This window comes from Haliotis cracherodii, unplaced genomic scaffold (genome assembly GCF_022045235.1).
Source record: "Haliotis cracherodii isolate W230 unplaced genomic scaffold, xgHalCrac1.p SCAF_1, whole genome shotgun sequence".
Lineage (NCBI taxonomy): Eukaryota > Metazoa > Mollusca > Gastropoda > Lepetellida > Haliotidae > Haliotis > Haliotis cracherodii.
In genome coordinates this window covers 18565605-18592097 of record NW_027266264.1, presented here as the reverse complement: position 1 = coordinate 18592097, position 26493 = coordinate 18565605, and the positions used below count along the sequence as shown (strand labels likewise).

Here is a 26493-nt window from a genome sequence, read left to right as displayed (position 1 = left end):
TCAGTAATTTCAACAGGGCATGGAAATGTAGGAATGGTGGGGAACATGTATAAGTAATGTCAACAGGGCATGGCAATGTAGGAATGCTGGAGAACATGTATCAGTAATTTCAACAGGGCATGGCAATGTAGGAATGGTGGGGAGCATGTATAAGTAATTTCAACAGGGCATGGCAATGTAGGAATGCTGGAGAACATGTATCAGTAATTTCAACAGGGCATGGCAATGTAGGAATTGTGGGGAACATGTATCAGTAATTTCAACAGGGGGCATGGTAATGTAGGAAAGGTGGGGAACATGAATAAGTAATTTCAACAGAGCATGGAAATGTAGGAATGGTGGGGAACATGTATCAGTAATTTCAACAGGGCATGGCAATGTAGGAATGGTGGGGAACATGTATCAGTAATTTCAACAGGGCATGGAAATGTAGGAATGGTGGGGAACATGTATCAGTAATTTCAACAGGGCATGGAAATGTAGGAATGGTGGGGAACATGTATCAGTAATTTCAACAGGGCATGGAAATGTAGGAATCAATATAATCTCACTTTTCCGGTTTCTTTTCTCCACGAACTGATACCACGTGATCTTCGGTTCTGGACTTCCGGTGACGTTACAGTACAGTGTAACCTCTTCTCCCATAGCAGCAAAGGTGTCGTTAGAAGAAGCCACGATCACAGGGGACTCTACAATAAATATATGTATATATATACATATATATATATATATATATATATGCATTTTGAATGGACCAAAACCGATATATAGACCAACTTACGCAACCTTCTTCGGCTGTGTGAACGTACATTCGTTGTGAACGTACCTTGCACAATGAGGTTGACGACGACCTTCTGAACAGGATCGGTGTTCACCTGGCACTGGTATTTCCCAGAATCCTCCAAACTGATGTCTGTAACTATCAAGCTGTAGTTTTCCATGACACTGTAACGGGCCTGGTTAACGAGGTTTCGTCTGCCAAGTGTCAGTAATTCTTGCGTTTGTTCAGCGACCCACGCAATCTTGAAAAGAAGTGACAATAAACAACAGCTAATATTTCTAACAAAATTCAATTATTTTACATAATTTTATTCGACTCACCTGCCACGCGCATGCATCTGTACTTGCCTTGTCCTATGCAGTATCTTGTAAAACATGCACCTACTTTCCTTTGTCAAACTTTGTCAAACCACCGCCTTGGTGTTCCAATATATATCTACATTAACTTTCATTTGCGCCTATGTTTTTAATGTGATCTTTCTTAATGTACATGTAACTGCCTCTATGACCTATAGTATGTAATCTTATAAGTACCTACAGGACAGCCTCCGTGGTCTAGTGGTAGAGCGTCAGCCCGGAGAGCGGAAGGTCCGGGGTTCGATTCCCGGCCGCGTCATACCAAAAGACGTTAAAAGATGGTATTTGTTGTTACCCTGTCTGGCGCTCGGCTTTAAGGGGCTTAAATAAGGACTGGTCGGCTCGGGGTCAGTATACTGTGTCTGAGTGGGGTATTCATGTTAAACTGCGGCATGGTATCTCAGTGTGCTAGCACTATAAATCGGCATCAGTCCGGAAAAGTACAAGCAGCCACACACAGACACACACACGTGCATGCACGTCGCTATACAAGTGCAAAAATCTTGGACGCGACGTTAAACCCCATTTCACCTCACCTCACCATAGTAAGTAATGGTATAAGTACAAACCGAGTAGCGTTGATCAGGACTCTGTGTGTAAGGGGCACCCAGGTGACAGGGCAAACTAACTTTTGACCCAGACACGGCCTTAACCTCCATCGTTGAAACCTCTTTGTCATCAACATCGGCATCTGTGGGAACAAAGACAGTTTAAGACGATTTTAATAGGTACTGTTTGGGAAGGTCAGTATTGACCCTCGAACTACAGGAATACTGTCCAGCAAATAAATGTTTGCAAAGTTTTCACTTTTGTCTTAACCCGCTATCTATATCTACCTACCATCATTGATGCAATGAAAATGTCAGTGGCGTAATGTTTAGCATACATTGATGTCACCTGTTGGGGAAAAAAACATTGATCTTGTTGCATGACAAGCGTGAAATAAACTTCATCAGAGCTGCGTTCTTTCACTGTGACTCTTACTCATCAGGCCTCGAATGAGAAAATGAGATAAAATTTAAAGTCACGTCATCTTCCTGAGGCATGGTAGTTAACTGACTACAAAAGTCCAGTGTCCACCCTGGCCAAACTAGGCTGAAAATTATGGAGTTATATTTTGGCTGGACTAACGAGTCTATGCATAGACCAATCAAAATCGCGTGTGTACCGTCAACTTAGCGTCAACAAGATATTTTCCAGATCTCTTCGTGTTTGTAATCAAGTTGCCCAAGTGATTTGTTGAATTTCGCCAAGTATGACCCATTTTATTACAATAGAGATCTTGAATGTCGATCAGATCGTCTTTACAAGGCGCCGCCATTTCGTTTGAAGCAAATGCAAGTGATATGAGAGGTGGAATCTGATTGGTCAATAGGAGGGACATAACTGATAATAGCCACTGTTGGCACTACGATTGAACTCAGAAATTCCGGCCAAGTTCGGCAAGGGTGGAAAGTGGACTTTCATAGTCAGTTAACTCACTCGCCTCGGGAAGATGTAGTCACGTCGACCATGAGGCCTTAAGGGCATAATGAACCACTACGCATGATCGAGACCTTTGGCATACAAAGACAATCAACATAAAAAAACGAAAAAAGTACCTTCTTTGGCGAAATCGATGACCTTGGCTTCATTATACAAGTTGACAACAGGGACACTGTTGGGCCGAGCCTTGAATCCCGCAGCCAGCCACACAGGGTCGATCCTGCTCAGTACGCCGCTTCCCTCCTCCTCCTCCCCCTGCGGTTCTGTGATATTTTCACCAATCACCTCAAACACTCCACCAAGCTCCCCCACACCCAAGCTGTCTGTTGAAACTGTAGCAGAGAGATCTGATGTCGTTGGGGCCGATGGTGTTGTGGTCGTTCCTGAGGCCGTTTGAGTGGAATTCTGCCCCTTTGATTTGCAATCACTCTTGATATTGTAGAACACCTTTGTCACTAGCTCTGGGGATGGAAAGAATATCACAGGCTGTTCTTTGGAGAGTCAGATTCTACACCGCTCAAGCAATATTCTAGCAATATCAGAAACCAAGAATGTGTTACACACATTGTACCCATGTAGTGATGGAACTTGAGTTTTAGGTGTGAAAACCTAACTCTTCTAACACAAGGCTACCCCACTGCAAGTGAGTTACTATGTATATGATCTTGCCAAAGAATTTAAAACGCCTGAACATGTGTACAGACATGACGTTACATCGGGAACCAAAACAAAGATTTCCGTTGAATTTAGAACATCCTCATACATGCCTGTGTCATAATAATCTTACACCTGGGAATATTCATAACTGTGTTATGATAATCATACTTTGAGTCAATACATACGTGGGTCATAATAATCATGCACCTGGGCTCTATACATACCTGTTTCATAATAATCATACACCTAAGCTCTATACATACCCGGGTCATAATAATCATACACCTGGGCTCTATACATACATGGGTCTTAACAATCATACCCCTGGGCTCTATACATACCTGCGCATAATAACCACACACTTGGGCTCTATACATACCTGTGTCATAATAATCATACTCCTGGGCTCTAAACATACCTGCGCATAATAACCATACACTTAGGCTCTATACATACCTGTGTCATAATAACCATACACTTGGGCTCTATACATACCTGTGTCATAATAATCATACACCTAAGCTCTATACATACCTGTGTCATAATAATCATACACCTGGGCTCTATACATACATGGGTCTTAACAATCATACCCCTGGGCTCTATACATACCTGCGCATAATAACCACACACTTGGGCTCTATACAAACCTGTGTCATAATAACCATACACTTGGGCTCTATACATACCTGTGTCATAATAATCATACACCCGGGCTCTATACATACCTGCGCATAATAACCACACACTTGGGCTCCATACATACCTGTGTCATAATAATCATACTCCTGGGCTCTATACATACCTGCGCATAATAACCATACACTTAGGCTCTATACATACCTGTGTCATAATAACCATACACTTGGGCTCTTTACATACCTGTGTCATAATAACCATACACTTGGCTCTATACATACCTGTGTCATAATAATCATACACCTTGGCTCTATACATACCTGCGCATAATAACCACACACTTGGGCTCTATACATACCTGTGTCATAATAATCATACTCCTGGGCTCTATACATACCTGCGCATAATAACCACACACCTTGGGCTCTATACATACCTGTGTCATAATAACCATACACCTGGGCTCTATACATACCTGTATCATAATAACCATACACTTGGGCTCTATACATATCTGTGTCATAATAACCATACACCTTGGCTCTATGCATGCCTGTGTCATGATAACCATACACCTGGGCTCTATACAAACATGTGTCATAATAATCATACACCTGGGCTCTATACATAACCTGTGTCATAATAATCATACACCTAAGCTCTTTACATACCAGTGTCATAATAACCATACCCCTGGGCTCTATGCATGCCTGTGTCATGATAACCATACACCTGGGCTCTATACAAACATGTGTCATAATAATCATACACCTGGGCTCTATACATACCTGTGTCATGATAACCATACACCTGGGCTCTATACATACCTGTGTCATAATAACCATACACCTGGGCTCTATACATACATGGGTCAAACCATCATACACCTGTGCTCTATACATACCAGTGTCATAATGATCATACACCCGGGCTTAATACATACCTGTGTCATAATAACCATACACCTTGGCTCTATACATACCTGTGTCATAATAACCATACACTTGGGCTCTATACATACATGGGTCAAACCATCATACACCTGGGCTCTATACATACCTGGGTCATAATATCCATACACTTGGGCTCTATACATACCTGTGTCATAATAAATCATACTCCTGGGCTCTATACATACCTAGGTCATAATAATCATACACCTTGGCTCTATACATACCTGCGCATAATAACCACACACTTGGGCTCTAAACATACCTGTGTCATAATAATCATACTCCTGGGCTCTATACATACCTGCGCATAATAACCACACACCTTGGGCTCCATACATACCTGTGTCATAATAACCATACACCTGGGCTCTATACATACCTGTATCATAATAACCATACACCTTGGCTCTATACATACCAGTGTCATAATAACCATACACCTTGGCTCTTTACATACCTGTGTCATAATAACCATACACCTTGGCTGTATACATACCTGTGTCATAATAACCATACACCTGGGCTCTATACATACATGGGTCAAACCATCATACGCCTGGGCTCTATACATACCTGGGTCATAATATCCATACACCTGGGCTCTATACATACCTGTGTCATAATGATCATACACCTGGGCTTAATACATACCTGTATCATAATACTCATGCACCTGGGTTCTGTACATACCTGTATCATAATAACCATACACTTAAGCTCTTTACATACCAGTGTCATAATAACCATACACTTGGGCTCTGTACATATCTGTGTCATAATTGCCATACACTTGGGCACTATACATACCTGTGTTATAATAGCCATACACTTGGGCTCTATACATACCTGTGCCATAATAACCATACACTTGGGCTCTATACATACCTGTGTCATAATAACCATACACCTTGGCTCTATCCATACCTGTATCATAATAACCATACACCTGGGCTCTATACATACCTGGGTCATAATGATCATACACCTGGGCTCTATACATACCTGTATCATAATATCCATACACCTGGGCTCTATCCATACCTGTATCATAATATCCATACACCTGGGCTCTATCCATACCTGTATCATAATAACCATACACCTGGGCTCTATACATACCTGTGTCATAATAACCATACACCTGGGCTCCATACATACCTGTGTCATAATAATCATACACCTGGACGACGGCCTCCTTTGTGTTCTCCACTCTGATCTCCTGGGTGACCTCAAAGGAGAAACACCGTGCGGCCTGGCTCAGCTGCAGGGAGAAGACAACGCGTGAGATAGATTCACACGCTGACACAGACAAGACACCTACTCTGTTCCCAAGTAGTCTGAAGACACAGCTGCTAAGGGTTATTAAAAACACTTTGAAATTCCAGAACATGAAAAGATCAATTTTGTGAGAATGATAAAGTGTAAGAGTGAAAGTTGGTATTGATATAAAATATTGTTTGCTTGTGTGAAATAAATGCACTTTGATTCGTAAATTAGTGTGTATGTGTTTTATTACCATTATTCCCCCTGCGTCTAATATCAACATATCAATATCATATATAGTTCCGTTTATTGCCATCAACAACAGGATTCGATTCTGATGCTTGTCATGAGCGCAGAGTGTGTCAATGATGGATAATCAACGGTGCAGCTTAACTCCGCGCTATTGTTTCACACGTGAGTGGACACATCGACCATGGTTTGGTTGCACAGGGACCCTTCGAAAGTTGCGGTCGTAAGCGTGTTGATCAAGTGTGATTAGTGACGAGAGGCTGAATCCTGTAAACCAACATGTTTACCTCATCAAAGTAGAAATGAACACTGTTCGGATTCTTGCTATCCACTTCGTACCTCTTCAGCTGGAGAACCGGATCCTTCCTTAACTGGCAACATATTACAAAATATATTGACTGAAGTGTGTTATCATATATTGAACTATGATGGCTCAGTAATCTGATGTGCTGAACTTCGCTGTGAAGAGTTGCAACACTTAGATAAAGGGTACATAGGAGCTACCCCGCAAGCACAGCGTACATAGGAACTATCCTGCAGGCAGAGGGTACATGGGAGCTATCCTGCAGTCACACTGTACATAGGAGCTACCCCGCAAGCACAGCGTACATAGGAACTATCCTGCAGGCACACAGTACATAGGAGCTATCCTGCAGTCACACTGTACATAGGAGCTACCCCGCAAGCACAGCGTACATAGGAACTATCCTGCAGGCACACAGTACATAGGAGCTATCCTGCAGTCACACAGTACATAGGACTATCCTGCAGGCACAGCGTACATAGGAACTATCCTGCAGGCACACAGTACATAGGAGCTATCCCGCAAGCACAGCGTACATAGGAACTATCCTGCAGGCACAGCGTACATAGGAACTATCCCGCAAGCACAGGGTACATAGGAACTATCCTGCAGGCACAGCGTACATAGGAGCTACCCCGCAAGCACAGCGTACATAGGAACTATCCTGCAGTCACACTGTACATAGGAGCTATCCCGCAAGCACAGCGTACATAGGAGCTATCCTGCAGGCACACAGTACATAGGAGCTATCCTGCAGTCACACTGTACATAGGAGCTACCCCGCAAGCACAGCGTACATAGGAACTATCCTGCAGTCACACTGTACATAGGAGCTATCCCGCAAGCACAGCGTACATAGGAGCTATCCTGCAGGCACACAGTACATAGGAGCTATCCTGTAGTCACACTGTACATAGGAGCTATCCCGCAAGCACAGCGTACATAGGAGCTATCCCGCAAGCACAGCGTACATAGGAACTATCCTGCAGGCACACAGTACATAGGAACTATCCTGCAGTCACACTGTACATAGGAGCTATCCCGCAAGCACAGCGTACATAGGAGCTACCCCGCAAGCACACAGTACATAGGAGCTATCCTGCAGGCACACAGTACATAGGACTATCCTGCAGGCACAGCGTACATAGGACTATCCTGCAGGCACACAGTACATAGGAGCTATCCCGCAAGCACAGCGTACATAGGAGCTACCCCGCAAGCACACATTACATAGGAGCTATCCCGCAAGCACAGCGTACATAGGAGCTATCCTGCAGGCACACAGTACATAGGAGCTACCCCGCAAGCACACAGTACATAGGAGCTACCCCGCAAGCACACAGTACATAGGAGCTATCCCGCAAGCACAGGGTACATAGGAACTATCCTGCAGGCACACAGTACATAGGAGCTATCCCGCAAGCACAGCGTACATAGGAGCTATCCTGCAGGCACACAGTACATAGGAGCTATCCCGCAAGCACAGCGTACATAGGAGCTATCCTGCAGGCACACAGTACATAGGAGCTATCCCGCAAGCACAGCGTACATAGGAGCTATCCTGCAGGCACACAGTACATAGGAGCTATCCCGCAAGCACAGCGTACATAGGAGCTATCCTGCAGGCACACAGTACATAGGAGCTATCCCGCAAGCACAGCGTACATAGGAGCTACCCTGCAGTCACACTGTACACAGGAGCTATCCCGCAAGCGCAGGGTACATTAGGCATATCCTCCAGGACCAAGGTACATTTGAACCTTTTCATTTTGATTTTACTTCTGTCATATTTAAAGTAACTAAATGTGTTGGGTCATCACATGGATAACACTTACTCCCTCCAATGAGTCTGTGGCCACCAACCATCCAGTCACCATCTTTGCGTTGACAATTGACATCCCCGAACTGCCACCTTTCACGTACCTGGACACAGAACAGACTGGGATAATAGAAAGAGGATTTCTCGGTGGATGTGCTTCATAATGTAATTCACCGATCGTCAGTGTTCGTCACTACTCGCTCGTTTCCGTAACCTACAAGTCTTGTCCCGGAATGACACCAGTGAATGTGAAATACACGAAGCAGCAAATTAATCTGCATCTCTCTCATGGTTGAAGAGGTTGATGAGACAGTATGTGCTCATGTGGTCTAAAATACATTATGGGGCGGTGGGGTAGCCTAGTGGTTAAAGCGATGGTTCGTCACGCCGAAGACCCGGGTTCGATTCCCCACATGGGTACAATGTGTGAAGCCCTTTTGCCGGTGTCCCGCGCCGTGATATTGCTGGAATATTCACGGACACTCACGGATGCCTACCTGCACATCTGTATAACCTCCCGTAAGCCTTTTATTAGCCTCTCAACGTCACACTCTTAGGAAACTACAAAACATAGGCACTTTTCAGAGTGTCGCAGACCAAAAATGCAAATTAGGTCAAATCAGATTATAACCACATTCACGGGATCCTGGTACGCCAAACGACCAATGGGCCTCCGTGTCAAATTCTTTTCGGATGTGTTATCATTTTATTGTCTGGAGGGTTGTGCTTGATGTGTGCATGAGGCAATCGTAGAAGATCGTTTGCATGAAAGAGGTCACATCTAACGTTAATGATGTGTCTGTTCCAGATTCAACCACAGACAGCTACTGTGAAAACCCGCGTTCCCTCACTCCACCTATCACTACCAACACAAGGCTCTACTAACGCTGTACATATGCTGTGAAAACCCTCGTTCCCTCACTCCATCAATCACTACCAACACAGGGCTCTACTAACGCTGTACAGATGCTGTGAAAACCCTTGTTCCCTCACTCCATCTATCACTACCAACACAGGGCTCTACTAACGCTGTACAGATGTTGATTGTCCTGCGACTGCAGTCCGGTTTCGCTGGATCCGGAGGCTGCACAGTGGCGTTCAGGGTGAAGGCGAGGTCCACCTTGTCAAGGTCGTAGGTGTTGTAGCGAACTGTGGCCTGATATATAAAGAGATATAATGCCTAGACAGCGTTTATCACTGAGTACATTGGAATGAACAAGAAGTATGTGAAGTGAGAGGCCTTAAATAAACTATAATGGTTTAATTGTCATTATCATTTTCACACCTGCGCGCACGAGAAGGATATTTTATACATTTCAAGTTTTACAGTTTTCAGAACACGAACATCTACATAGTCACTGTTATGCTATAAATTCTACCCGAGCTTCTGCTCATTCGGCCTTGTTCATTCCGAGAAGACCGTGTTTATGAAATATATTCACTCCCTACCTGGAACAAAGCACAGCCAGTGCCAACACCACTCAAGGTGATCTCATTGGGAACATTCAGTGGTTCTGTCTGCATCACCATACTGTTGGACTTTGACACGGTGAAGTTCTTGTGGACGTTCTTCCCTTCCACGGTCAGCAATAAGTTGTGTTTGTTCCCAGTCGCAGTTGATCTCGCAAACCTCGACAGAGCGTCCAGCGCTATCACGGTGTCCTAGGATAACGAGCCACACTCTGGTTAGCGGCAAACAAACAAAATAGCCATCTCTTCCTGCGCGACCTTCATGTTTCCGTGTCAAGCACAAGAGTATCGATACTTCGCGGTTTCCACTGGTGGACCCAAAAGGAAAACACAAAGGTGACGCAGGTCGTAGATGTTTTCTGCTTTAGTGATACCTCAGAGCGTGGGCAGCGCTGGTATCAGCGAGCAATCTAGAGGCATTATCTCTCGGAAATTGACTAACTGTATCTCAGAAAATTGATACTCGCAACAACATCGCAATAATTTTTCACGTTACTTGCCCTTTAAGGCAAATCGTCCCTATATTCCATGTATGTATGTGACAACTGACCTGAGTGGAGGTAAATCCTCCCTATGTTCCACATGTGTATGTGACAACTGACCTGAGTGAAGGCAAATCCTCCCTATGTTCCATGTATGTATGTGACACCTGACCTGAGTGGAGGCAAATCCTCCCTATATTCCATGTATGTATGTATGTGACAACTTACCTGAGTGAAGGCAAATCCTCCCTATGTTCCACGTGTGTATGTGACAACTGACCTGAGTGAAGGCAAATCCTCCCTATGTTCCATGTATGTATGTGACAACTGACCTGAGTGAAGGCAAATCCTCCCTATATTCCATGTGTGTGTGTGACAACTGACCTGAGTGGAGGCAAATCCTCCCTTAGGGTTCCTCTGTTTCTGCAGCCACTTGACGACCTTCAGGCTGGACTCCAGGTCATCCTCCTCCAGGTAGGCCAGCAGGGCGTAGGCGGTCGTCTCCACGTTCAGCGACGATGCGCGGTAGTAGTAGCTCCGCTGACGGTTCGCGTCCCTCCTCGTCTCCCAATGCATCAGGGTACCTGATTTATTTATTTATTTATTTATTTATTTATTTATTTATTTATTTATTTATTTATTTATTTTCCTGCTGCTTTTTTGTGACATTCCCTATAGGTCACAGTCAAGGTGGCAAAATTGGCGACTAAGAATGAGTGGACACAGGGGAGAACACTCATCGGTGATCTGGCTGGTGTACCGTATGAAGATCACACAATAAACCAGGTCAGTTAGAAAGGGTCGAATGATAAATCTCTAACTGTTAACAAAACCGGCTTAGGAGCGCATTCACTCATACTCTTTTTCCGACTTTTTCTATTTCTGAACATTAATAACCAGTTTCTTCAGCTTGACTGTATATAGTACAGCTACAGCTTCAATGGCAGAGATGTAATTGATGTCATTTGACTGTGAGGTCATAGTAACCATGACGTCACAATGGTCTGCAAAGCAGTGTGAGGCAATTTCATATCTCCAAGGAGATATTGCTTGATCCCTTCCAAGCGATATCTCCCGTGGAAGCCAGTTTGAGATGATAAATACACATGACTGTGTTATGATGCCAGTTTACTGTCATCAATCAGGTCCTAGGCCCCTCCTACCATTAATGACTGCCTTGGAGTGGAGGCCCCTCTGTAAGTTGACGTGCACTCGACTGTTGGCGTCCTGTAGCGACGTGGCGTAGGCAGCAGCGGCCATGGTGTAGACGTCGGTGATGGGCTGAGCAGCGATGCAGTTGATGGCGTTCAGTATCGCAGGGTCCTGTGGTATCGCATTTAGTTGGTCACCAACTGTATCATAACTGTAGCTTTGGATTTCATTAGCATAACTTACAATGTACGTATCGTAACCAGTTTCCTATGGTTGGTCTTTGAGAAAGAGTTTAGCTATAAGTAAGTGATGCTACAAGCGCCTGACAGCATGTGGGACAAGAGGAAACAATGGTTACGTCAAGAAATGATTCACGGTTCACACAAACAGTAACCAACAACTCACCATTTGGCTTCTTTATGACAAAAAGGCTTAAAGGAGATTTTCAGGTGACATTTTGGGTATGGATGTACTCAACTATATATTTGAAGGTACATACACTCATTGCTCTATGCTCTATGCCCATGGTCATTTAGCCCCAGGTGCGTGCCCCGTGTTTTACATAATTTAACAAACAACTAAAGTACCGGTAAAACCTGATAGCTCTAAGGCGCATCGGATATATGTACACTTATCCGAAGTTCAAGACAAGAGAGACAACACCACCTCGCCGATATGGACCTACAAGTTATGTCATCTTTAATAAGATATCAAGATAATGTTTTCAAAGGGCAAAAAAACAAATAATTGTCTTGGTACTCAGACAACGCCAATATCATCATAAAGTCCATCCAACGTTTTGTTTTTATTTCCATTTTCATTTTTATTTTGATCTTTTAATATTCCGCTTCTCGAACACACGACTCCGGCAGTGAAATGCTACAATATTTAAGAACAACGTGATTTCCCCTAAATTATTGTAAACAAAATCATGTTACATACTAGCTTGAACATCAACAAAAACACCGCCCGCCTGCACAATGTTTTCAAAAACCATTGCCTGAAAACAAATTCTATTATTTTTTTAAGTCAGAAGCATCTTGTTAAAGTGACAACCTAGACTTCTCAAGATTTGTCAGGAATTTAAATGTTCACATGGAGTGTGAGGTGTCCGGTTGCTTTGCGATGCCATCATATGAATAGACCGCCTCCGTGGTCTAGTGGTAGAGCGTCCGCCCGGAGAGCGGAAGGTCCGGGCTTCGATCCCCGGCCGCGTCATACCAAAAAGACTTTAAAAGATGGTACTTGTTTTTACCCTGTCTGGTGCTCGGCATTAATGAGCTAAAACAAGGACTGTTTGGCTCGGAGCCAGTATACTGTGTCTGAGTGGGGTATTCAAGTTAAGTTGCAGCATGGTTTCTGAGTGAGCTAGCACTATAAATCGGCATCAGTCCTGACTAGTTTGTTTGTTGTTTAAAGCTGCACCAAGCAATATTCCAGCTATATGACGGGTTGGTCTGTAAATAATCGAGTCTGGACCAGTCAACCCAGTGATTGATATCATCGATCTCCGCAATTGGGAAATGATGACATGCATCAAACAAGTCAGCGAGCCTGTCCATCCGATCCCGTTCTTACGACAAGCATGGGTTGCTGAAGACTGTCCGGACTAGTACACACACACGCACACACGCACACACGCACGCATACACACACACATACATACACACACACGCACACACGCACACATACCCACACACATACATACACACGCATGCATGCTCGTCGTTATATAAGTCCAATAATCCTGGACGCGACGTTAAACCCAATTTCACCTCATCTATCATACGAATAGTTTTTGATGTACAATAAACTGAGGCATCCCTAGGTTCATTTCAAGTTGAAACTAAATATCAATTCACATTTCAAAAAAATGTTCTCGACATTCGTAAAATTCTGAGCTAGCTTATTACCCTAATCAACATTTGAGTAGTATTATACAGATGTTGTCATCTGTTTATGAATGCGTTATGCTGTGGCAAATACATACGCTTTTGGGTGTTCCGCCAGTGATAAGAGCACCCATGACAAACGCCGTCAGCGTGACGTGACTGTTGGCGCCGTTAACACCTCCTCTCATGGATGAATGGATGACTCGTCCAACTTCGGTGAAGCAGCCAGTGTCACGTGCTTGCTTGGCCTTCAACCACAGCTGTAGGCACCCGATACACGATTAGAGGCAATTGGAACACGAACAGATGGAAATGCTTGCCACACACATATAAGTCAATTATACGAAACATGCATATTTAATATTATTGAACACGGGTAGCACTAGAAGCGAGGTGTCACCAGCAAGTTTGATGTATCAAAATAACTACATGGCACTATTGTCTGGACGAGCTCAGTGATGTGGACCTAGCGGAAGAATTACCATCGGTAAGACTGGGCATGTTTGTACGTTTATCGGACACCTGGTCACAACATTTTATTGTTTCAATGTTTTCTTGTGGCAGATATGTGAATTATTCTCCGAGGGCACTGACACATATAGTTCTTGTTTCCCTTGTGTTCAAGGTTCATTAAAAGAGGATCTAGTATTAACACAGCTATAAAGATAATGGCCCTCTCGTCCCTCACCCTCGCCCTCCTGAGGACGTTCTCGTCAATCTCCAGGAAAGGCTGGGCCTCGGTGAAGGACTTGATGACGAAGGCAGTGAGCCACGTACTGCCGCTCCTGTCGGAGTTGCCAAACGCGCTGAAGGACCCGTCATCTCGCATGTAGTTCAGCTCCCGCTGGTAGCCTGCGGAAAGAGATAGGAGGTGTAAGTAGTATTGAGAGTGAGTGTGTGAGTTGGGTTTGACGCCGCTTTTAACAGTATTACAGTTATATCGCGGCGTGTCAGCTTAATGTGGGAGGAAAGCCCGAAGTGATGCAGGTCTCAGACCTTTACCACTTCGGTGAAACCCACGAGCAAGGGTATGGTGCTGACAAACCTAGAAACATAATCGGGGCAAACCGGGATTCGAACCCACTATCATAGGTTTCTGGCGTGCCCAAGGGACGCAACTCTGCACAGCGAATCGCGGTGCCTTAGACGACTGGGCCACCCGTGCCCCCAGTAGAAACTATTATAACTGCAGAGAACTTGATGTTCACACTTGAAAACTACCTTGAAAGAGGTGAATATACCCCATAAGATAGAAGTGAATAAAATCCCCGTATCAGGGGTGAATTAAACCAGTGACAGAGGTAGAAAATAAAATATTTAGTCGTACAACTATCATCTATTAAAAAGCATTATCAGACATCAGGCATTCCTTCCATTTAGTGAGATGATCCTTCTATTTCCAATCAGTCATGTCATCATGGTAGAGGAATATATCTCAACATTCAGTCATGCTATCATGGTAGAGCAATATATCCCAACATTCAGTCATGTGATCGTGGTAGAGGAATATATCTCATCATTCAGTCATGCTATCATGGTAGAGGAATACATCCCAACATTCAGTCATGTCATCGTGGTACAGGAATATATCTCAACATTCAGTCATGCTATCATGGTAGAGGAATATATCTCAACATTCAGTCATGTCATCGTGGTACAGGAATATATCTCAACATTCAGTCATGTCATCGTGGTAGGGGAATATATCTCAACATTCAGTCATGTCATCGTGGTACAGGAATATATCTCAACATTCAGTCATGTCATCGTGGTAGGGGAATATATCTCAACATTCAGTCATGTCATCGTGGTAGGGGAATATATCTCAACATTCAGTCATGTCATCGTGGTAGGGGAATATATCTCAACATTCAGTCATGTCATCGTGGTAGGGGAATATATCTCAACATTCAGTCATGTCATCCTTGTAGAGGAATATATCTCAACATTCAGTCATGTCATCGGGGTACAGGAATATATCTCAACATTCAGTCATGTCATCGGGGTACAGGAATATATCTCAACATTCAGTCATGTCATCGTGGTAGGGGAATATATCTCAACATTCAGTCATGTCATCCTTGTAGAGGAATACATCCCAACATTCAGTCATGTCATCGTGGTAGGGGAATATATCTCAACATTCAGTCATGTCATCGTGGTAGAAGAGTATATCTCAACATTCAGTCATGTCATCGTGGTAGGGGAATATATCTCAACATTCAGTCATGTCAACGTGGTAGGGGAATATATCTCAACATTCAGTCATGTCATCGTGGTACAGGAATATATCTCAACATTCAGTCATGTCATCGTGGTAGGGGAATATATCTCAACATTCAGTCATGTCATTGTGGTAGAGGAATACATCCCAACATTCAGTCATGTCATCGTGGTAGAGGAATACATCCCAACATTCAGTCATGTCATCGTGGTAGAAGAGTATATCTCAACATTCAGTCATGTCATCGTGGTAGGGGAATATATCTCAACATTCAGTCTTGCCATCGTGGTAGAGGAGTATATCTCAACATTCAGTCAGAGATATAGCCCCATTCACATGGACAAAATTTACTCATGTAAGCAAATTTACTCATGGAGTATATTTACTCATGTAAGCAAAAGTATATTTACATTGCGTTCACATGAAGTTTAAGCAAGGCAGAAGTATACATCATTTCAAAAATAAATTGTGGACTTTTATCATTTGAGGCCATGTAGCTGTCAAGATAGTCAACCAGAGGCGAAAGAGAGATCACATGACCAGAAATACTCCAGGAGCATTTACACTTATGAGTAAATATACTTTTACTAGACCTCATCAGGTGTAGCAAATATACTTGTACTCATGTCGTTTTACTCCTGGAGTATATTTACTCACCCAAGCAAATGCGTTCACATGCCACCATAAGTAAATTTACTTATGTAAGTATATATACTCACGTAAGTAAAAGTGTCCATGTGAATGGGGCTTTAGTATTTCGTTGCAACGTCGAAGTAAAAGTACAGTTGAAGAACAGAGCCAGATTAATGGCCCTCTGGGCTTCATGTCATGACAATGCAGAATACAGACTCTCAAGAGCGTGTATGTCTGGGTTTATTTTCGAAAGGGCATATAAATAATCGTGACATGCTATGTATATCTAGAATGGATAACGGTAATTACTGAAACACAGAAGTTTCTTCAATTATGGGAACATCAGGAATTTCCCGAATTTCGAATACGCTTTGTTGAAATGAACACAGTTTGTTATTTACCACTTCCGAGGTACTTGTTGATGGTCTCAGATATCTCTGGTGTCAGCTGATTGGTGGCCTTCAGGTATCTCATGATGAACACATTCGGGGCAAAGTTGATCATGTTCTGTTCTCCGCAGCCGTAGGGAACGCGGAGGAGGTCGCCGATGTTGCTGAAGCTGGGCCCCATCAGATCACCTGGATGTAAGATAGATGTAACAATAACTGGCGATCGTCTAAACTTGTCAAAGTATTTACAAACTAATCAAACTCGTCCCCAAATAGGCTGCACCCTATCAGATAACCTAGATGTCAGGCAGATGTAACTGGCGATCGTCTAAACTTGTCAACGAAAAACAAACTAATAAATAACATCAAAAAAGAGTTTGGGCCTGTGTCGAAAAGATACTGTAAATTTGAAGACCTAGTTATATATCAATAGTAAAATGCCATCAATCCCATCGGTTACATGATGCGACCAGCCTCACCTATGGCGCTGAGCATCCCTCTCCCAGAGTCTGGGACTACTGCTTGGTCCGCGGGGAGAGGCAGGTCAATGGAATCAAAGAATTCTGTTCCTTTTTCTGAAAACAACAAACATCGAAACATTAATGCTCTATCCACACAACACGATGTCCGAACCACCCGATCGTCCTAAGTCAGCTTCTACTACACATCAGATACTGGGTGAGTGAGGTTAAAAGGGGGTTTAACGTCGCGTTCGTGATTGTGCGCATGCACGTGTGTGTGCGTGTGTGTGGCTGCTTGTACTAGTACGGACTAATGCGCATATTATAGGATTAGTCAACTGAGATACCAGGCCGAAGTTTAACATGGAAACCCCACTCAGACACCATATACTGGGCCGACCAGTCCTTTTATTAGCCCCTTAATGCCGAGCGCCAGGCAGGGTAACAACATGTACCATCTTTTAACGTCTTTTGGTATGACGCGGACGGATATCTGAGATCTCTTCGTTAACCCACTGGATCTCAATATCTCTTGAGATGAGTGGTGGAACATTGATCAGAATGTCGTGTGAAGGCAGTCAAGTGTGGCGTTAAAGGAGTAGGGAGGGGGAGAGGGACAATGTTCCATGATACTGTACCCATTTCCCGTCTAGTTCTATATGTTGTTATTAGAAACTTAAGGCTTATCTCTTTAATTCGTTAATGATTAACTGCTAAGATGATATAAACAACAGGGGTGCTGTAGGTGTTCTACTGACGTACCTGAACACACCATGGTGATGTAGGTGTTCTACTGACGTGCCTGAACACACCATGGTGATGTAGGTGTTCTACTGACGTACCTGAACACACCATGGTGATGTAGGTGTTCTACTGACGTACCTGAACACACCATGGTGATGTAGGTGTTCTACTGACGTACCTGAACACACCATGGTGCTGTAGGTGTACTACTGACGTACCTGAACACGCCATGGTGATGAAGGTTTACTACTGACGTACCTGAACACGCCATGGTGATGTAGGTGATCTACTGACGTACCTAAACACGCCATGGTGATGTAGGTTTACTACTGACGTACCTGAACACGCCATGGTGATGTAGGTGTTCTACTGACGTACCTGAATACACCATGGTGATGTAGGTGTTCTACTGACGTACCTGAACACACCATGGTGATGTAGGTGTTCTACTGACGTACCTGAACACACCATGGTGATGTAGGTGTTCAACTGACGTACCTGAACACACCATGGTGCTCTAGGTGTTCTACTGACGTACCTGAACACGCCATGGTGCTATAGGTGTTCTACTGACGTACCTGAACACATCATGGTGATGTCGGTGTTCTACTGACGTACCTGAACACATCATGGTGATGTAGGTGTAATACTGACGTACCTGAACACACCATGGTGATGTAGGTGTTCTACTGACGTACCTAAACACGCCATGGTGATGTAGGTTTACTACTGACGTACCTGAACACGCCATGGTGATGTAGGTGTTCTACTGACGTACCTGAACACACCATGGTGCTCTAGGTGTTCTACTGACGTACCTGAACACGCCATGGTGATGTAGGTGTTCTACTGACGTACCTGAACACGCCATGGTGATGTAGGTGTTCTACTGACGTACCTGAACACGCCATGGTACTGTAGGTGTACTACACACATACCTGAACACGCCATGGTACTCTAGGTTGACTACACACATACCTGAACACACCATGGTGCTGTAGGTGTACTGCTGACGTACCTGAACACACCATGGTGCTGTAGGTGTACTGCTGACGTACCTGAACACACCATGGTGCTGTAGGTGTACTGCTGACATACCTGAACACACCATTGTGCTGTAGGTGTACTACTGACGTACCTGAACACGCCATTGTACTGTAGGTTGAATACACACATACCTGAACACACCATGGTGCTGTAGGTATATTCCTGTTCGTCACCCTCTGGCTGTAACGGAATAAAACGATGATTGTAGGACAGTTTCTTGCACAAATGGATGTGTATAGGAAGGTTACCTGGTTTGTCGTCTATATATATCATGTTAATATCAAAGTTGAATGATGAAAAGCTGTCAAGAGATTCACGTAGACACGCATCAGTGAAATACATGACACTAAGATCATTATGACACTAGATACATTACCAACATGCTTAAGATTTTGATGTGTGTGAGATAGAATTTTCTCTCTGTTATTGTTATAATGTACCTCTACCAAGAGTTGTCTGACCACTGCGTCCTTGACTCCAATACCTTCCCCAGCGGCCTTGACCTTAGGACATTGAGAATCTCCAGGAACAGACTTTGCCTGAAGAATGTTTAGCTGAGCAATGAACTTGATGAATGAGAACATAGATGAATTGGTTGTTTTTTACGCCTTGTGACAATGTAGATGTTATAGATCTTGATTACGTCACATATTAATTATAAACGTAATTAAAATATAAAAAACAACATGGTTCAACTCCATATTTGACGTCTATGTTATAGATGTGACGGATGTGACTAGCTTATTACTTACGGATGTGACTAGCTTTCGGACTTGACAAAGAAACAAGTGTTTCTACTGTGCCGATTACCACTTACTTGCGCCGTGATGTTTATCTGACCCAGGCTTCTTGGAATAATAACAAACTCGTGACGCTTAGCCTCGTTTCCACATATACACATCCACGTGTTACGCTCAGAGTTCAAAAGGTCAAACTCACTTGATTCATTCAGCTTTAACTCAATCTGCAAATTCATAAAACACATCTGGAATCAACTTCATATATCCGTGTTTGAAGGTGTATTTCAGTTATATAAGCTTGACATGAGACCAAAGCTCAAACGTAGACCGCGGACATTTTCATTTTTAAAAAAACGACCATGGGTGTAGTGCTGACAGACCATGCTTCAAGGATAGGGTAATGTCAGTGGCAGGTTTGTTTGTTTGTTTGTTTGTTTGTTTGTTCGTTGTTTAACTCAGCAATATTCCAGCTATATGACGGGGGTCTGTAAATAATCGAATCTGGACCAGACAATCCAGTGATTGACGTCATGAGCATCATTCTACACAATTGGAATACGATGACGAACATCAACCAAGTCAGCGAGCCTGACCACCCGATCCCATTAGTCGCCTCCTACGACAAGCATGGGTTATTGAAGGCCGATTCTAAAACGGTCAGACCAGAATAACATATATATAATCACCTCAATACATTCTGTGAGGTAGTTGAAGACGGAGACGATGACGGAAATGTATTCCCCCCTGATAGCGGAGTAAGGGAGGGTGAAGGAGACGAAGAACGGCTGGAACGCTGTCACGGACGCCGACTCAGACACACCGACACCAAGATCCGACTTGGCACAGACAGTGCTACCGACCCACTCTGTAATGCTTCCGGGGAGAGTCTTATTCAGCTCCAGTTTCCCAGAATCACTGAACCGGATAACAATGTTATCATTATGTTCCTATACATTCACTTGACAGTATAACAATGTTATTGATATGTCAATATACCATCACTAGACAGGATAACAATGTTATCAATAAGTCACTATACAATCACTAGACAGGATAACAATGTTATCAATATGTCATTATACAATCACTGAACAGCATAACAATGTAATCAAATATGTCGCCAATGTGCCATGCAATGTCACTGGACAGGATAACAAAGTTATCAATATGTCATTCAATCACTGGACAGGATAACAATGTTATCAATATGTCGCTGACAAAGTCAGTGGGCAGGGTTACTAATGTTATCAATATGTTGCTATACAGAGTCACTGGTCAAGATAACAATGGTATGAATATGACACTATACGGAGGCACTGGGATGGGTAACAATGTTATCGATATATCTCAATACATAGTTATTGGTCAGGATAACAATGATATGAATATGACACTATCAGCTTACATAGTCACCGGACAGTTCACCATGTTACAATATGTCACTATACAGAGACAATGGACAGGATAATACTATTACAATATGTCACTATACAGAGACAATGGACAGGATACTAATGTTAAGCTATGTGACTATAAACCCAATGAATGGTGCAGGATAATAATGTTTATCGAGTTACTGGACGGTAAGGATATCAATGATACAGTGTATCACCCCACAATCACTAAAAAACAATTTTATCAAAATGCAATAATACAATATAAGAATATGTTTTAATTATCAAGCTATCAAAGTACCCCTCACCAACTACCTATTAATATATAAACCAATGTTATCAAATGTAATTGTAACATATAAGTCATTCAGTCCCGCCGTCATGTAGCTGGAATATTGCTGAGTGAGGCGTTGAACAAAAAACAAACAAACAAACCATTCAGTCGTTATGACAGAGTACGATATAAGAATGTATGAAACCGTCAAGCTATCAAAGTACCCCTCACCAAATACTTTAAAAAACACTAACATTATCAATGTAATTCTCACGTACAAAAATCAATCAGTCTCACCATCATATAGCTGGATTTTTTCTGAGAGCGGTGTTAAACAACAAAGAAACTAAACCTTCAGTCGCTAATCTTAGTGATCCTCGAACATGGCCGTCACTGTTGTGTGTGAAGTGAGTGGATGTTGTACTGCATCAGTATAAATGATCTCCCTAGAGACAGGGATCCCTACTGGAATCCTACCTACCCAGTGATCTCCCTAGAGACCCGGATCCCCACTGGCGTCCTACCTACCCAATGATCTCCCTAGAGACTGGGATCCCTACTGGAATCCTACCTACCCAGTGATCTCCCTAGAGACCCGGATCCCCACTGGCGTCCTACCTACCCAATGATCTCCCTAGAGACTGGGATCCTTACTGAAATCCTACCTATCCAGTGATCTCCCTAGAGACTGGGATCCTTACTGAAATCCTACCTACCCAATGATCTCCCTAGAGACTGGGATCCCTACTGAAATCCTACCTATCCAGTGATCTCCCTAGAGACTGGGATCCCTACTGGCGTCCTACCTACCCAATGATCTCCCTAGAGACTGGGATCCCTACTGGCGTCCTACCTTCCCAGTGATCTCCCTAGAGACCGGGATCCCCACTGGCGTCCTACCTACCCAATGATCTCCCTAGAGACCGGGATCTCTACAGGCGTTATACCTACACAGAGATCTCCCTAGAGACCGGGATCTCTACAGGCGTTATACCTACACAGAGACCTCCCTAGAGACCGGGATCCCCACTGGCGTCCTACCTACCCAATGATCTCCCTAGAGACTGGGATCCTTACAGGCGTCCTACCTACACAGATATCTCCCTAGAGACCGGGATCTCCACTGGCGTCCTACCTACCCAATGATCTCCCCAGAGACCGGGATCTCTACAGGCGTTATACCTACACAGTGGTCTCCCTCGAGACCAGGATCCCCCTGACATACTTACCCAATTATCTCCAGGTCCCACAGCCAGGTTTCAGGGAAGTATTGTCTCAATGCTACCGTCTTTTTCTTCGGGTCTGGAGCTCCTTGTGAAGGAGACTCATCTTCCAGGTGATAAAACGCAGAATAAGCAAAGTTACAGAATCAGCAATCAGACTATCTTTATATGCGGTCGGTGAAGAATTATGAAAGAAACATTAAGTACTTCGGAAACAACTACATAATTTGGTTAACGATTAGTTTCCCCTGCTTCTGCGAAAATGACAGTTACATTGGAAACGAAACAGTAGGGGTACAACCACGACGGCCAAAGCACATTCGTTCACCTATAGGAGAAAAAAGTATTTAGTCTGCGGGTTTATTACCATCTTTGAATAAGATTCTTTAAAAACGATTTGGATTCCATCAGTCGCGATTGAAGAAGTACATTTACACAACAGAAGCATGTATACAGAGTCGAGGATAGAAGCACTTTCGCTGAGTAGAAGACAGAAGCACCTTTACAGAGTAAAACATAGGCGTACATTTACTCAGAAGCAGACAGAAACACAATTACAGAGTAGAACGTTAACATTTAGGTACATTTACTCGGAAGCAGATAGAACCACAAATACAGAGTAGAACATATATAGACGTACATTTACACAGAATCAGATACAAGTTCCTTCACAGAGTAGAACATAGACGTACATTTACTCAGAAGCAGATAGAAGCACCTCTACATAATAGAACATAGACGTACATTTACTCAGAAGCAGATACAAGCACCTTCACAGAGTAGAACATAGAGGTACATTTACTCAGAAGCAGATAGAAGCACCTCTACATAATAGAACATAGACGTACATTTACACAGAATCAGATACAAGCACCTTCACAGAGTAGAACATAGACGTACATTTACACAGAAGCAAATAGAGGCACCTCTACATAATAGAACATAGACGTACATTTACGCAGAATCAGATGCAAGCACCCTCACAGAGTAGAACATAGACGTACATTTACACAGAAGCAGATAGAAGCACAATTACAGAGTAGAACGTTAACACTGACGTACATTTACTCAGAAGCAGATAGAAGCACCTCTACATAATAGAACATAGGCGTACATTTACACAGAAGCAGTTAGAAGCACCTTCACAGAGTAGAACATAGACGTACATTTACACATACGATAGAAGCACATTTACAAGTAGAACAGACGTACATTTACACAGAAGCAGATAGAAGCACCCTTACTTAAGTTAATCCGCACAAGAGCCTTTTTTAAATGTTCAAAATTCATAAAAGGTTTCGAAACGAACTTCAAAGACTTTACACTCCGAACCATTTTGACAACTAATGAAGTAACAAGTCACTTTCAAGAAATTGCACATGCACGCACAGCGGCTAGTGCGGTAATCACTGTCACCTGTTTCCGCAGCTTGCCCAGAACTTTCCGACTGGTCAGATTGCCAGTCCTCGATGGCGGAACCGAGAGATCTGCCATAACGACGGTAAAAGTCGTAACTGTACCGTTTTTTACAAGGTCTGGTTCGAAGTTCCAATGGACCAATGACTTTAAGTGACGACAGCTGTGGAAAAACAAGCCAGTACACCGTCACACAAATAATGTTAAGTAATAAAAGAACAAGTGTCCACGCTCGAAATGTTGACAATGGTTTGCATACATTCAACCAGGGGGAAGTTCATGTCATGTCTGGCTATACGGGGACTAAAGAGGAGAAGTGAGGTGAGGTGAGGTGAAATTGGGTTTAACGTCGCGTCCAAGATTATTGCACTTATATAGCGACGTGCATGCACGTGTGTGTGTGTGGCTGCTTGCACTGGTCCGGACTGGTGCCGATTTATAGTGCTAGCACACTGAGATACCATGCTGCAGTTTAACATGAATACCCCACTTGGACACAGTTTTCTGACTCCGAGCCGACCAGTCCTTGTTTTAGCCCTTTAATGTCGAGCGCCAGACATGGTAACAGCAAGTACCATCTTTTAACGTCTTTTTGGTATGACGCGGCCGGGGATCGAACCCCGGACCTTCCGCTCTCCGGGCGGACGCTCTGCCACTAGACCACGGAGGCGGTCCCTAAAGTGGAGAAGGGATAGCAAGTGACTGCAGAAAATGAATATTCTGGAACGTTCTCAGGCCTGCTCTGGGTTTCTCTGGCAGTTCTGGGTTTTCTAAAGCAATAACAAAGCTAGTTCCGGGAGATTTAAATGCGGTTTACGTCGAAACTCATATTCAATTATACAGAGTATTTTGTTATGGTAAGTAACCTGAACCAATTCGGCACCGCATGGGTAGTTGCTCATACTATCAATCACTGGTTTTTCTGGACCATTAACATTTATTACAGGGCGCCGAGTTACAAAAGAAATTCCGGACTGTGTAATCAACGAAGCAGCCACAGCTTTACCATAACGGAATTGAGATAATAAGATTTGATTTTATGCGTCTCGTGATCCTGACACACAGGCTGGTTACAGGGATACATAAGAATATGTAGTTCGGAGTTATTATGCATAGGCTATACAGTGAAACCCGTTCATCTAAAGGATAATGTTCCTAGAGGCACAGTCAGGTAGGAAGGATCGGTACCATGTGTGAAACTATTATTTGTATAGACGTTCCCAAGCACTATTCAACCACAAAGTGAGGGTTTTTTTCAGCCTTAAAAATTCGTTTTTTAAACTAGTCCGGAGAATAGTGGAAACCATATTTTGCTAGTCCACCGATTTTGAAGCTAGTCCGGCTTGAACGAGACAACAATAAAAATTGTTTCCTATGTTTACATTTTTCCTCAGTTTTATTCCTTTCCATAGAAGTATTGAGTACTCATTCAGAATTAAAGCCTTTAAATGTTACTAGTCCATGAGGACACCCGTAATGCGGTTTTCACTTGTCTTCAGCACAATTTAGTTGTCTCGGGCTAGCGGACTAGTATGAATTTCGAAGGCTGATTTCAGGATCAACGGAATTTAACTGTAATAGATACTAATAAACCATAGGTTGTGTTAAGTCCAAAGCAAAAGCCACGTACCGTGAACGCCACGCTGGAGTCGACGTAATGGGACATGTACGTAAACCTGGTTCTTACATCGTAGTGTCTGTCTTGGAATTCTGAAAGGAAAGGGCGTTTTATTTCATATAAACAATGAAACCTATACGAACGTCCATCCCTAAGTGAAATGAAAACAAATTTTTATCTTACTGAGTTCATCAGAATTGTAGACTCCGTGCTTCTGAAACCACGCTTGACAATACGCGTACAGGGACGAGGGGCTCTCCGACGGTGCGTCCTTGACAGCGTTGTAGCGATCCAGTGGAGAGAACAACTGTCAGAATATAACCGAATATCATACACTGCAATTTCCCCAAAAAAGTAAGGTCCCTTACCTTTAGAGATCAACTGTTTCTGACATAAGCCCATGTACCTAACTACGAGACATGACATAAAAAAAACCAATATATGGATCCATGTCTTTCAAAACTGTCACACAGTTGTGCGTTCCAAGAAATGAATACCTGTTGAGGCGTGATCTGGTTCTTCCCTCCGAGTACGTAGACGCTCTTATCCACGACCCCCACCATACAGAGAGACCCCGGGGCCGCAGTCAGTGACAGCTGGGTCGGGTAGCCGGGGTACTCCTTGGACGGCGTGAACGCCATCTTCACCTACAAACATGGGCATCACAACACTGAAAACTCTGTCTCCAGAAAACAGCTCCAGATCCCCTCGGCCTCAATGTATGTTAGGTAGGTAAGGAAGGTTTACATGGTCCCTTTTATCGATTTTATATCGATATTTCAGTCCCATATCTCACTGATCTTCTGAAATCTCATTCAAGCAGCCATC

The 26493-nt window shown here is 43.4% G+C and overlaps 1 protein-coding gene across 1 annotated transcript in view; it reads right to left on the bottom strand.

Annotated features, from left to right (window-relative positions):
- Window positions 1–26493, bottom strand: part of LOC139473959 (alpha-2-macroglobulin-like protein 1) — a 54128-nt gene that overhangs the window by 5748 nt on the left and 21887 nt on the right. Inside the window, exons 15-38 of the mRNA XM_071256814.1 lie at window positions 26163–26312; window positions 25849–25972; window positions 25678–25757; window positions 24048–24210; window positions 22638–22737; window positions 20427–20655; window positions 19818–19964; window positions 19441–19539; window positions 19132–19180; window positions 17228–17323; window positions 16761–16937; window positions 14191–14354; window positions 13601–13762; window positions 11622–11781; window positions 10843–11042; window positions 9956–10168; window positions 9535–9662; window positions 8523–8610; window positions 6671–6754; window positions 6030–6132; window positions 2739–3083; window positions 1707–1828; window positions 827–1022; window positions 552–689 (exon numbers count right to left, since the gene is read on the bottom strand). Coding sequence (XP_071112915.1) covers window positions 552–689; window positions 827–1022; window positions 1707–1828; window positions 2739–3083; window positions 6030–6132; window positions 6671–6754; window positions 8523–8610; window positions 9535–9662; window positions 9956–10168; window positions 10843–11042; window positions 11622–11781; window positions 13601–13762; window positions 14191–14354; window positions 16761–16937; window positions 17228–17323; window positions 19132–19180; window positions 19441–19539; window positions 19818–19964; window positions 20427–20655; window positions 22638–22737; window positions 24048–24210; window positions 25678–25757; window positions 25849–25972; window positions 26163–26312 — 3517 coding nt within the window. The remainder of the gene's footprint in view (window positions 1–551; window positions 690–826; window positions 1023–1706; window positions 1829–2738; window positions 3084–6029; window positions 6133–6670; window positions 6755–8522; window positions 8611–9534; window positions 9663–9955; window positions 10169–10842; window positions 11043–11621; window positions 11782–13600; window positions 13763–14190; window positions 14355–16760; window positions 16938–17227; window positions 17324–19131; window positions 19181–19440; window positions 19540–19817; window positions 19965–20426; window positions 20656–22637; window positions 22738–24047; window positions 24211–25677; window positions 25758–25848; window positions 25973–26162; window positions 26313–26493) is intronic.